The 12,427-nt window shown below is 17.0% G+C and overlaps 4 protein-coding genes across 4 annotated transcripts; 1 reads left to right on the forward strand and 3 right to left on the reverse strand.

Annotated features, from left to right (window-relative positions):
- Positions 1-556: 556 nt before the first annotated feature.
- Positions 557-2,910, reverse strand: PGAL8A_00216300 (signal peptide peptidase, putative; the record flags this gene model as incomplete). The annotated part of the gene is made up of 9 exons (XM_028670872.1): positions 557-1,069; positions 1,258-1,323; positions 1,403-1,453; positions 1,542-1,672; positions 1,754-1,829; positions 2,190-2,298; positions 2,407-2,495; positions 2,579-2,691; positions 2,835-2,910. The coding sequence occupies 9 exons, from the start codon at positions 2,908-2,910 to the stop codon at positions 557-559; spliced, it is 1,224 nt and encodes a 407-aa protein (XP_028527581.1).
- Positions 2,911-4,337: 1,427 nt separating this feature from the next.
- VP1 (V-type H(+)-translocating pyrophosphatase, putative) lies at positions 4,338-6,854 on the forward strand (the record flags this gene model as incomplete). The annotated part of the gene is made up of 1 exon (XM_028670873.1): positions 4,338-6,854. The coding sequence occupies one exon, from the start codon at positions 4,338-4,340 to the stop codon at positions 6,852-6,854; it is 2,517 nt and encodes an 838-aa protein (XP_028527582.1).
- Positions 6,855-7,462: 608 nt separating this feature from the next.
- PGAL8A_00216500 (thioredoxin 1, putative) lies at positions 7,463-8,019 on the reverse strand (the record flags this gene model as incomplete). The annotated part of the gene is made up of 2 exons (XM_028670874.1): positions 7,463-7,749; positions 7,992-8,019. 2 exons carry the CDS (start codon positions 8,017-8,019, stop codon positions 7,463-7,465), a joined length of 315 nt encoding a protein of 104 aa, XP_028527583.1.
- Positions 8,020-9,589: 1,570 nt separating this feature from the next.
- PGAL8A_00216600 (conserved Plasmodium protein, unknown function) lies at positions 9,590-11,350 on the reverse strand (the record flags this gene model as incomplete). Its single annotated transcript, XM_028670875.1, has 1 exon — positions 9,590-11,350. The coding sequence occupies one exon, from the start codon at positions 11,348-11,350 to the stop codon at positions 9,590-9,592; it is 1,761 nt and encodes a 586-aa protein (XP_028527584.1).
- Positions 11,351-12,427: the final 1,077 nt, after the last annotated feature.

Genomic DNA, 12,427 nt, shown 5'->3' on the forward strand with positions numbered 1-12,427 from the left:
TTTAATCAAATTTGTTTTAATATTTACATCTAAAAGCAATTATCTTAAAAATATTTATTAAATCTAGTCAATAGAAAAATGCATATTTGAAAAAGTGGAACTTTTTTATAAATAATTCTATGATTGCAAAAAAAAAAAAAAAAAAAAAAAAAAAAAAAAAAAAAAAATTTAAAAAAAAAAAAAAAAAAAAAAAATTTAAAAAAAAAAAAAAAAAATTTTAGGCATATGTGTATATAAATATATAAAACAATTTAAGTATTAAGTCTTAAAGCTTTTATTTTTTTTTATAATATTTATAAATTTACTTTTAATGTTTTTCCATATTATTATGAAATATAGATAAAATTTTACAATATTTTTATGAACATTATTTAATTCCTATATTTTTTTTTATTAACATTTTTTTTTTCCTTTAAAAAATACATACTCTTATTACTGTTCTATTTCAAAATATTTTTTTTTTGTATTATTTGTCTTTTTATTTTTAAAAACATATTATTTATGTTATAAACTCTTTTATGTTTAAAATATATGTATATATTTTTCTTTATTATTTTTATTTGTTGGTAACTCTTTTTTTAGTATTTGATGCAACAGGTTCTTCATTTTTAATAATTTCCTCTTTATCAGAATTTTGTTTGTTTTTTTCATCTACCTTTGTTTTAGTTGTTTTATCAGTTATTTCTTGATATTTTATCATTAATTTAAATTCTCCTTTGCATAAAGAGCATCCTAATATAGCAATTATACAAGCAGGGACGAGATATAATAAAGCTGGTTGAGGATGTTCAAAATAAAATAGCATACAATATGTTACTATTAAACCAATTTGATATAATATTATTATACTATAAAAATAATATTTTTTAAATGATTCATGAATATTTATATCATTAAACATTTTTTTTATATTTCCATTATGTATTTTGTTTTTATATAAATAATAATCAAAGCGTAAACATAATGATATAACAATTCCTGGTATTATAATATCACCTAAACCCAACATACTATAATGTAAAGGATCTCTAGATACAGGAAATAATAATTTTACAGGAGCTTCAAATGACTATAAATAATATTGAAATGTTCATATATAAAATTATATATTTTATAAAATGATATCATAAAAAAAAAAAAAAAAATATAAATAAAACAATAAAAAAAAAAATTTATTTAAAAATAAAGGTCTAAAATATATATATATTTATAAAATCATCTTTATTTTATTATTTTTTTTTTTTTTTTATAATTAACCTTTGCAACAGTAACCATAACATCATTTCCAAAAACCCAAAATATATCATAAACGAATAATCCTGACTGTTAATATATCAAGAAAAATTAATTATTAATAAGAAATATATAAAAAAAATTTTATTTTCATATTTTTAATACATACTAGTAATAGTAATCCGATTAAAAAATTGCTAAGAATAACTAATGATATAGCCTTTTGAAAAAAAAAAAAAAAAACAAAAATGAATTGTATATGTGCACATATATATATATATATAATATTTTTTTTAAAAAATTAATACTTGAAAACAAAAAGAAACAGCTAATACATTATGCGTTATAAAATCTTTATAAAAAATCCAACGTAATCCAATTAAAAAACAAAGTATAAAGCATAATATTTCTCCTTTATTTGTATTAAAAATAACAGGTTCTAAAAAAAAAAAATTAAAACATTTATGATAACTATCATTCTTTTCTAAATAATTATTAATTTTATTTTTATATTAAATACCTTTATATATAAAACTTGGTAAATTTATAGTTTTAACGTATTCATCTCTTTTAAAAAAATTTGGAAATATTGGTTCCTATAAAAATTATATATATATATATAAATTAATATCCTTTTATAGATTTATATTTAAATAGTTATTTTTAAAAATATTCTTAAACAAAATAATAAATATAATTGCTGTATTTTATTCTAATATATTAATCCTTCAAATATAATAAATACTTTTTTTTTTAATAAATTTAATTAAAGCATAAATTATTTCTTTTCTTAATTCTACTAATTATTAAATTTTCCTTTATATAATATTAGTTCTGACTAATATTTGTAATTGCATTTTTTTAATGAATGAAATTAAATATGTATTATTAAAATCTATATTTTTTAATGATTGTATACATTATGTATCATTATTTATAAATATATATATTATTACTAGAATATTAGAAAAAACTCCTTGTAATGAAAAAACACCAGCTAATGTCAAATATACAGTTAATAATAAATTGACATAATATGGATCTAAGAACTTATATGCAAAATATCTAAAAGAAAAAAAAAAAAAATTTTTATTATTTTATTTTTATTTTTTGTAATTTTATATAATTCGAATATATCTTTTTTTTTTTTTTTTTTTTTTTTTTTTTTATTACAATGTTAGCAGAGCTCCTGATCCAATAATAGGAAACATAATAGCATCATAAGCTGTTATGTTATCAGCATTTTTTTTTCTATCATCGATCTAAAAAGAACAATATATAACAAAATACTTAATAAATAAAAAATATAATCTTCTTAAATGGGTATGTTATATTATTTTTTAACTTCTAGTTGCTTCAAACTATCATGGCTTCCAATATATATTGTTATAAATGTATACAAGAACATTTGTGCAATTAAAGGAATTACAATAAACCTAGACATTATTATAGTTAAAACTGAACATTAAAATAAAAACATATTGTAGAAAAACATATACATTTACATAAATATATATATATATATATATATATATATATATATATGTATAAATATAATAAATAGGAAAATATATTTTTTTATAAAATATTAATTCTTTTACCTATAATTATATAGCATGAATGATAAATTATTGAATTACTCATTTTAACATTCCTCATTTTGTTAATTTTTCCCATTTATTTTAATATACTTTTAAATTTTAAAAAACTTTAATATTTTATGATAATATAAAATTATATACTTAATAATTCTTCACAAAATACTAATAAAAATTTTTTATAATATTATTTTATTTTTTTTATTATTTATAAATTAATTACTTTATTACATGGAATACTCTTTATATTAATAATAAATATTTGACAATTTTTTAATACAAAATTTTACTTAAATTTTATATATATGTATTATTCATATATACATATATATATATAACTCAAAAAAAATAATTATGTACACAATAAAACTTTTCACTTTAATTTTTCCATAAATTATAAAATATAATGAAATTTTACTAAGATTTTTAGCATAATTTTTTTTTTTTTAAATTATACAATAGCACTGCGGTCGAACATATTATAAAATACTTGATAAACCAAAAAAAAAAAAAAAAAAAAAAAATCAAATAACTTTTCATATAACAATGTTTTAAAATTTTAATTATTTGTTAGTAAAAAAATTATGTAATTTATATCTTTGTTACGCAAATTACAACTTATAGACATATTATGTGCACTTTTTTTTTTTTTTATTTTTGTAAACTCGTTTGTATTTTAATAATTTAATAAAAACAAAATTTGTTGCGTTAATAAAAAAAAAAAAAAAAAAAAAAAAAAAAAAAAAAAAAAAAAAAAAATACAACTGAAAATACAATTTAAATATTTCATATATGTATTTATAAAATGATTTATAACACAATTTAATATTTAAGAATATGTAGAAATATTTTTATAGAAAAGTTACATGATAATTTATTATCATAATAATGTTTCTTTTTTCTTTTTTTTCCATTTGCGAAAAAAATTTTTAATTTCATCATATATATATATATATATATATATATATATATATATATATATATATATATATATATATATATATGTATATTTTGTTTTTTTGTTACCTAACACAAAAGACAGTGAAAAAAGAACATTGTAAATTTTTATTATTGATATTTTATAGTATTTTATTTTATCCTTTTTTTGTTTTTTTTTATTTTTTTTTGTTTTTTTTTTGTCTTATTTTTAGTATAATTGTTACTATTATATTGATATAATGCTTGAACATTTATAATTATGTTTTTTTTTAATTTAAAAATATTATGAATCTTGAATTCAATTTTTTATTTAATTTATTAAATAATTTTATTTGTTTTTTAAAAAAAAAAAAAAAAAAAAAAAAAAGTAATTAAAGTATTTTATTTATTAAAAGTGTTTTAATTTAAAAAAGAAAAAGTATATTTGTTTTAATAATCATTTGTATATTTGTTGTTTTGATGTACAGAGAAATTCTTTTTTTCTATTTTATCTTCTAAAAAAAAATTAAATATATATATATATATATATACATAAAATAAAATTCATATTTTTTAAATTTACATAAAATGGAAATATTTAATATTTGTAACCATAGTAGTCAATTAAAACAGGAAATAATTAATAAAAATAACAATTTTGATTTTTATAATAAAAAGTGTAATGAAAGTTTGTCTACTGATACGGAATACAACGTTGATTCATTAGATAAAAACATAGAGAAATTTAATGAAAATACAGCTAATATATCCTTAGAAAATAATAAAATGAAAAACTATTTTGATGAAAAATATGAAGATATAAAAAATGAAAAGAATATTATACCTGTAGAAATAGAGCAAAATAAAAGAGTAAATTTAAATTATAATAAAAATTATGAAAATAATAGTAAGTTTTTCCAAAGTAATATATCTAATAAAAATAATGATTCTGAGAAATTCATAAACAGAAATTTTTACTTAAATAAAAAGTCACATTTAAAAATAGATGAAGAAGAAAAAAAAGAAAAAGTTGCATTAGAAAAAAATGAAAAAATTCTAAATGATCAGTATTTATCTCATATTAATTCTAAAAATGATGTATTGAAAAAATCTAACATTTATTTATCAGATACTTGTCAAAATAACATGCAAACACATTCACAACAAACAATAATGTGTGATTCACAGCAGAATTTATTAGATATGAATCAAAATAATTTTCATGTAAATTCACAGCAAACATTAAAATATGATTCAGAGCAAAACTTATTTGATTTTTTTCAAAATAATTTATACACTATTCCTAAACCAACGTTAGTATGTGAATCAGAAAATAATGAATGTCAACGAGTTCCGTTAAATAATAATTCAAAACAGTTGAATTATCCTTATAATATGAACACATTTAATAAATATGAACAGAATTTAATAAGTGAAAATCATCAAATTTCAGATATAAAAAATGAAGAAAATATTATGAGAAATGAAAATATTCAGAATGTGAAAGATCAAAATGACCAAAACTTAGAAAATGAAAATGAGGATAATATTTTTGATGAACAAGAATACAATATAAAAAATAAAGATGGCGAATTTTTAAAAAATATAAATGAACAAAATATAGATAATCAAAAAGAGAATTATAATCCTAATTTTTGTAAACAAAATACATTTAATGCATATGAGAAAATACTGAATGAGAAATTCCTGAATAATATTCATAATTCTTATGAACAAAATTGGGGGGAGCAATATCAACAAAATTCTTTGAATTCATATGGACAAAATTTAACAGACATAAAAAGAATAAATTTAAGAGATATAAATAAAAATCATATATATAATAATCAAATAACAAATATATATAATAATGATGAATTAAATTTAAATCAATCAAACGAAAGAAGTTATTATAATAGATATGGAAATATTCAACAAAATAATTCTTTTTTACCAAAAATTAAATTACCAAATGATGTTCAAAAGTCATTTGTCTCTAATGGTATCATGAAACAAGGTTTAAATGAGCAAAATAATGAATCAAGTAATGGGTTTATGACAATAAGAACATTAAATATCAATTCTAATAATAAAAAAATGAAAGAAAAACAATTGAAAGGATTGAGTGATATATGCATTACTAAATCTGTTTCTTCAAAAACAAATATGCATAATAATAATAATATGAAAAATTTTAAAAATAACAACAATTATATTATGAAAATAAATAGTTTAAGGAATATGAATGCTTCTTTTTATGAAAAAAAAGTTCCCTATAAAATGAACACTATGAATAATATCATTACGAATGAGCTAGAAAATTCTTCAACTATGCTTCAGAATATTAATAATAATAATTCCAACTTTCAGAATAATCAAAAATATCTAAGTGGAAAACAATATCTAAGTAAATATTTAGACAATCAATATAAAATGGATGAAATAAAAAATTGTATACCTGAACCAACTTTATATATAAAAGAAAATTTTGATGTTCCACAGATTATCCAAGGATTAACGACAAAACATAATAACGGAATTGTATCAGAGTGTAATCATGATACTATTATAGAATATGATAATAAATGGAGATTAGTTCATGGAAAAACGTTTGCTATAAATCAAAATGACAACTTTAAATCAGTAGAAGAATCAGCAGAAGCATTTCATAAATATTTAGCTAAAAAAAATGAAGATACAAAAAAAATGCTCATGAATAGTAATTTTAACTCATTAACAGGAAAACTAGTAATAAATCCAGTTTATGATGAAAATGAAAATAATATGAGTAAAGTTCACAACTATAAAGACACTTTGCACGCTTATCCCAGTTATTATAATATACCTCGAAATTGTCAACAAAATGAAAATGAATTCGAAAAAAATAATCTAAAAGATGCCGTAGAAGATATAATAACATTCAACAAAAATGAAAATAATGATCATAATAGCAAAAATGAGAAAATAACTAAGAAAAAAACTATGGTTAAAAAACAAAATTTAGCCTTATGTGGTGATTATTTATTAAAACACAGAATAAAAGACTTTATATCAGTTAAAATGAAAGATTACTTTAATGTAAATTTATTTAATCATTATATATGATAAATTAATTAAATTATTTTTCTTACAAAGAGAAAAATTATTTTCATTTAAATATTTTTAATATATATATATATATATATTCATTTTAATTTATTAATTTATGCATATTTACTAATTAACATATATGCATATTTTTTAATTAATACAATTCTCGTTTTTTTTTTTTTTTTTTTTTTAATTTTTTTTTTTTTTTTATTTATTCAATTATTATGAAAATTTGCCTATTGTCTTTTTATGCATATTTATTTTACATATGTGTATATAATATATAAGTAATTTAAGCAACTTTTTCACTTTTTAGAAATTAAAAAAAATTCAACATTTTTCTTGAAATTTCAGAAATACTATAATTATTCTTTTTATCATATATATGGTTTAAATTGAAATAGAAAAAGCCAAAACCTGACATTTATATTTATTTTTTAGTTTTCCAAAATTTATATATATATATATATATAAATGCTTCTTTTTGTTGATTTTAACGTGTTAATTAAAAATGAAAAAAAAATGCATGATTATTAATAAAAAACTGTTTGTAATATGTTTATCATTTTAACAAAATGTTGTACAAATATATATATATATATATATAACTTTTTTTGTTTCTCTTAAGCTGCATATTTTTCAATTAGCTGTTTTAAAGCTGTATCATTTGCTCCTAATAAAGTTTCTACAGAAACTCCTTTTTTATAAACTTTAAATGTTGGCATTGATGTTATATTTTCTTTTTCAGTTACTTCTGATGCTTCATCTACATCTACTTTTATAAAAACAATATTTTTATATTTTTCTGAACATTCCTCGTAAAAAGGAGCTATTCTTTTACAGGGTCCACACCATTCAGCAAAAAAATCAACAATAACTACATCGTTTTGAGAAATTATATCTTCAAAATCTAAAAATTTAAAAGGATTTATTAAAGAATATTTATTATATTTTTAATTTATAAAGATATAACTCTTATTTCAATTTCAGTTTTTTTTTTTTTTTTTATTTTTGTATCTCAATTTCTAATGTATTTTCCATTATAATTCATATATTTTATTTAAAAGAATTTTCTTTTTCTTTTTATATAAATTAAAAGATAAAAATTTCAATAATACTCAATTATTTTCATATTCTATATATAAATCTAACCTGCTTGGCTACTTATAATTTTTACCATTTTCACTATTCAAAATAAAAAAAAATACAATTGAAATATATTTTAAATTACAGTAAAAAATTAAAATTTCTAATTAAAAGGTAGGATTGATTATATATTTTACAATATTATTAATTTTTTACTTTTATTTTATATAATAAATTTTAATGAAATAATAAATCTCATAAAACTTTCTGGAAATATTTTTTTTTATTTTTATATATACTCTTTATATGTGTGTAGAGGATAAATTTTCTAAAAAAATAATATCGGAGAGTAAAGGGTATTTTTCTTTATCTTTTGTTATTTTCACTAATTTTTTATTAAGTACATTTTTAAAAGTATTTTTACAAAAAAAAAAAAAAAAAAAATAACTTTAATAAATGAAATTAAGAAGAAAATATAAAAAGAAATAAATGAAGGTTTCTTAAAATATTATGCTTATTCTAATTAATAATTACACACACAAAAATAATTAAAAAAAAAAGTAAAATAAATAATATTAAGTTTTTTATATGTAAACATAAATATATTTTTATATTATTATTTAAGAAACAAAATATATACAAAAAAAAAAAAAAAAATTTTTAAAGAGTAATAAAGACAACTGTTCTTATTAAATAATAAAATAGGAAAAAGATAAAATCTATTGATTAAAAAGAAAATGAGTTCTAAGATATTAAAAAAAAAATTTTATATATTATTTTATTTTCATTTTAATAATTTTTTGAAGTGATAAAACTTTATATCTTTTGTAAAGTTAAATATATTAAATATTATAAAATATATAGTATTATAAACAATAAGAACTATAAGTTTATGAATTATATAAAAATAGAAAATAAATTATTCAACAAATTTAAGATATTTGAAATGTTTACATACATTTTTCATTTCACTGTAATTGCCTTTTTTTTTTTTTTTTTTTACACGAAAATTTTAAATAAATTGTTTATATTATAAAAAATTACATTTCTTAATTACTACTACTAAAAGTGTAATTTCATAATTTATGTTTCAAAACATTTTAGAAGAGCAGGAAGGGAAAAAAAATAAAAATAAATACTAAGTGAATATTTATTTTAATATGAATTTACCTCTTTAACATAGTATTTAAATAAAAGACAAAATATAATTTTATATCTATAATTTACATATTATATTAATTAGGTTACTTCTTTCTTATTTAAAATTTGTTTCATTAATTTCAACTAATTTGCTTGTTAATTTTATATTAAAATATATATATACACATATATATATATATATTATGCATAAAGGTATCAACTTTTTCTAATTTTGTTTAATTTAAAGGGGAAAAAATATAAAAGAATTAATAAAAAAATGAAAAATTAATATAATAAATACATGTTTCAAAATAAAAAAGATGTATTATTGTATATAAATATTTTAAATGTTATAATTTATATACATTTTTTCTTTTTTTAAGATTTATTATTTAATTAAATTTTTAATTTATTGTATATTTCATTACTCTTTTTTATGTAAATAATTTTTTTAATTTACTATATTTGTACATATATATGTGATAAAGAAAATGTTTAGCATAATTTGCACAAGAGACTTTGAACTACATATTAAATTCATTTATTGCATTAGAAGCCTGATCAAATATTTCTTTAGATATATATTCTTTTTGCAAAAGATAATTAATAATATTTCTTAATTCACATGGATACTTGGGTATATCTAAAACTATATCTTTTAAGACATTAACAACTTCTAAAATCCCTCCTTCTATATTTTTTTCATTAATAAAATTTTTCTTTAATAAACATTCAATAAGCTTGAATGACAAAGTTAAATCATTGTTTATATCTACATTATGAATAAATATTTTCTTAACAACGTAATTACATAAATCATGATATAATGGTAAAAACTCATCAAAATATAAATAACATTCTTCTTCATCTATATATGAATAAAAATATTCTAAGAGAGTGTTGTTTATTTTTATTTTTAACTTCATTTTTTCATAAGTATCATCTTCATCCCATATGTAATTTATATTATTTAAATTTAATTTTTTTTTATCATTAATTCTTTGTTGTGTTTTGTTACAAATCATCATTCCAGTTACACCACCTATATGCAATTTATAAATATCACTTAAGAAAGCTGGATATAATACATCATCATATATGCATCGAAGTAAAAATTTGCAAACCATTTCTTTTGCTTGTGGAAAATCAATTTCATAATCGTCAATGTCACCAATAATTCTTATAAAGGCTATTATGATATCACTTTTTAAAATATATTTCTCACATAAACTATCTAACAAATAAGATATAAATTTTCTACATATATTATTTTTACTAAATGTTTCTATTATGCTTATTCTAACAAATTCATGATGAAATAAACTATTTGTATTATTTAAAAATTCAATCACTTCATTTGTATCTCCATCATTAAAAAAATCAACTAAAAATTCTCTTACTTTTTTTTTATATTCTTTTTTTTCTTTTTCTACATTTTTTATATCTAACTCTAATACCCATAATAAAGTATCTCTCCATATTTCATCTTTCATTTTTTTTTTTTCAACAGAACTTTCAAAATTTTGTATATTCATATCATAATTCTTGTTTTCAGAATTATTCTTTTCATTATCATATATTTTATCATTTTTTTCTTCATATACTTGTTCACTTTCTTGTTCATTTTCATTCGAATCTTTTAATCTTAAATCTTCCTCATTTAATTCTAATAAACCTAAATTATCAAAAAAAAACGTAGGTAATTTAAAAATATAATTTTTATCAATTACATTATCTAATATACTGAATCTCAGATATTTTAAAAAAACCTCATAACACAATGGACAATCTAATTTTATATCTTCTAAGCTTAACAAAATTTTTTCAAAAGCTCTATATACTTGTTCAGTTGTTATTAATTTTGTGATACTTAAAATATTTAGTAAACATGATACATTTATTTGACATTCGTCATCACGATCAAATGACTTTTTTATAAGTTGTAAAACTAAATAATCATTATACTTCTTCACAGTTAATTCTTTTATATCTTCAATGAATTCTTGAATGTTGCTGCTTAAAAAAAAATTATCAATTAGTAAGTCACATTTTTTTTGAAATTCTTCAAAACATAAAATATTCACATCTTCAAACATTTTATTTTTCATCTCAGATACTTTTTGTGAATACTCAATTTCTTCAGCATTCACAACTGTATAAAAACAATTTTCATCTTCTATTTCACTATCATAAATAGGATCCTTCATATCAACATATTTTTTTGTTAAAAACATTTGATCTTTCAGCAGATTAACCTTTTTACTCTTCCTTTTATTAGAAGCCATTTTTTCTTTACAAAAGATAAATATATAAATTAACGGAAAAATAAATTATATATATATATATATATAAAAAAAAAATTGTAAAAATGATCAATAAAACAAAAAAAAAGTATAAATACAAAACAGAACAGTATGCATAAGATAATTAAAAAATAATTTATTAAAATTTTATTTAAAAAAATAAAATAATGAAAACATTAAAATATTCGTTTAATTATAAAGTAAAATTAATATTTAATGTTATATTTAAAGAAAAATTAAAAAAAAAAAAAAAAATACAAATGCATCGGATGCATTATTGTATCTATATGCATTTTCTATATATAATACACTATATTTAGTATTTTTTTTTTTTTTTTTTTTTTTTTTTTTTCAATGACATAATTTTAATTGCCGCATAATCATCTGATTTACAACTTTTGCTTGTTGATTAATGATATTTTCAAATGAAAAGAAAGAATTTTATATCACTTTGAACTTTTTTATTTTATTTTTTTTTTTTAAATTATAGATAACGCAAATTCTATGATAAAAAACATACAAATACATTAATAAGATCTGCATTTAAAAAATGAAAATTATTTTATGCAATTTTAATAAATACACATTATTATCTATTCTCTTTTCAATCAATATATTTTTCTTTATATCAATAATAGAATACATAAGAAAAAAAACTAAATTAATGATATTAATCGTCATACATTATTCTAAAGAAAAAAAAAAAAAAAATTACATATATTTCTTTCTATATTCCTTTCAAATATCCAAATAATTTTAAACATTTATTTTTATGTATTTTGAATTTTTTTTTTTTTTTTCAATGTAAAAGTATTTCAGTAAAAAAACAATGAAAAAAAATATAGAAAATTAAGAAATTGATATCCTTTTTTCTTTTTATTATAAAATTAAAAGAGAATAAGAAAATTAAAAATCTTTATATTCATTATTTAATAAAGAATTACTTAAAGTTACTTTTAGAAAATTTTTTATGTTAAAAAGAAATATCGTAAAATAAAAATTTTTTTCATATGTAAAATATTTACCCATATTACTGTAAATGGTATATTTAAGTGAAAT

Source organism: Plasmodium gallinaceum (genome assembly GCF_900005855.1).
Source record: "Plasmodium gallinaceum strain 8A genome assembly, contig: PGAL8A_v1_76, whole genome shotgun sequence".
Lineage (NCBI taxonomy): Eukaryota > Apicomplexa > Aconoidasida > Haemosporida > Plasmodiidae > Plasmodium > Plasmodium gallinaceum.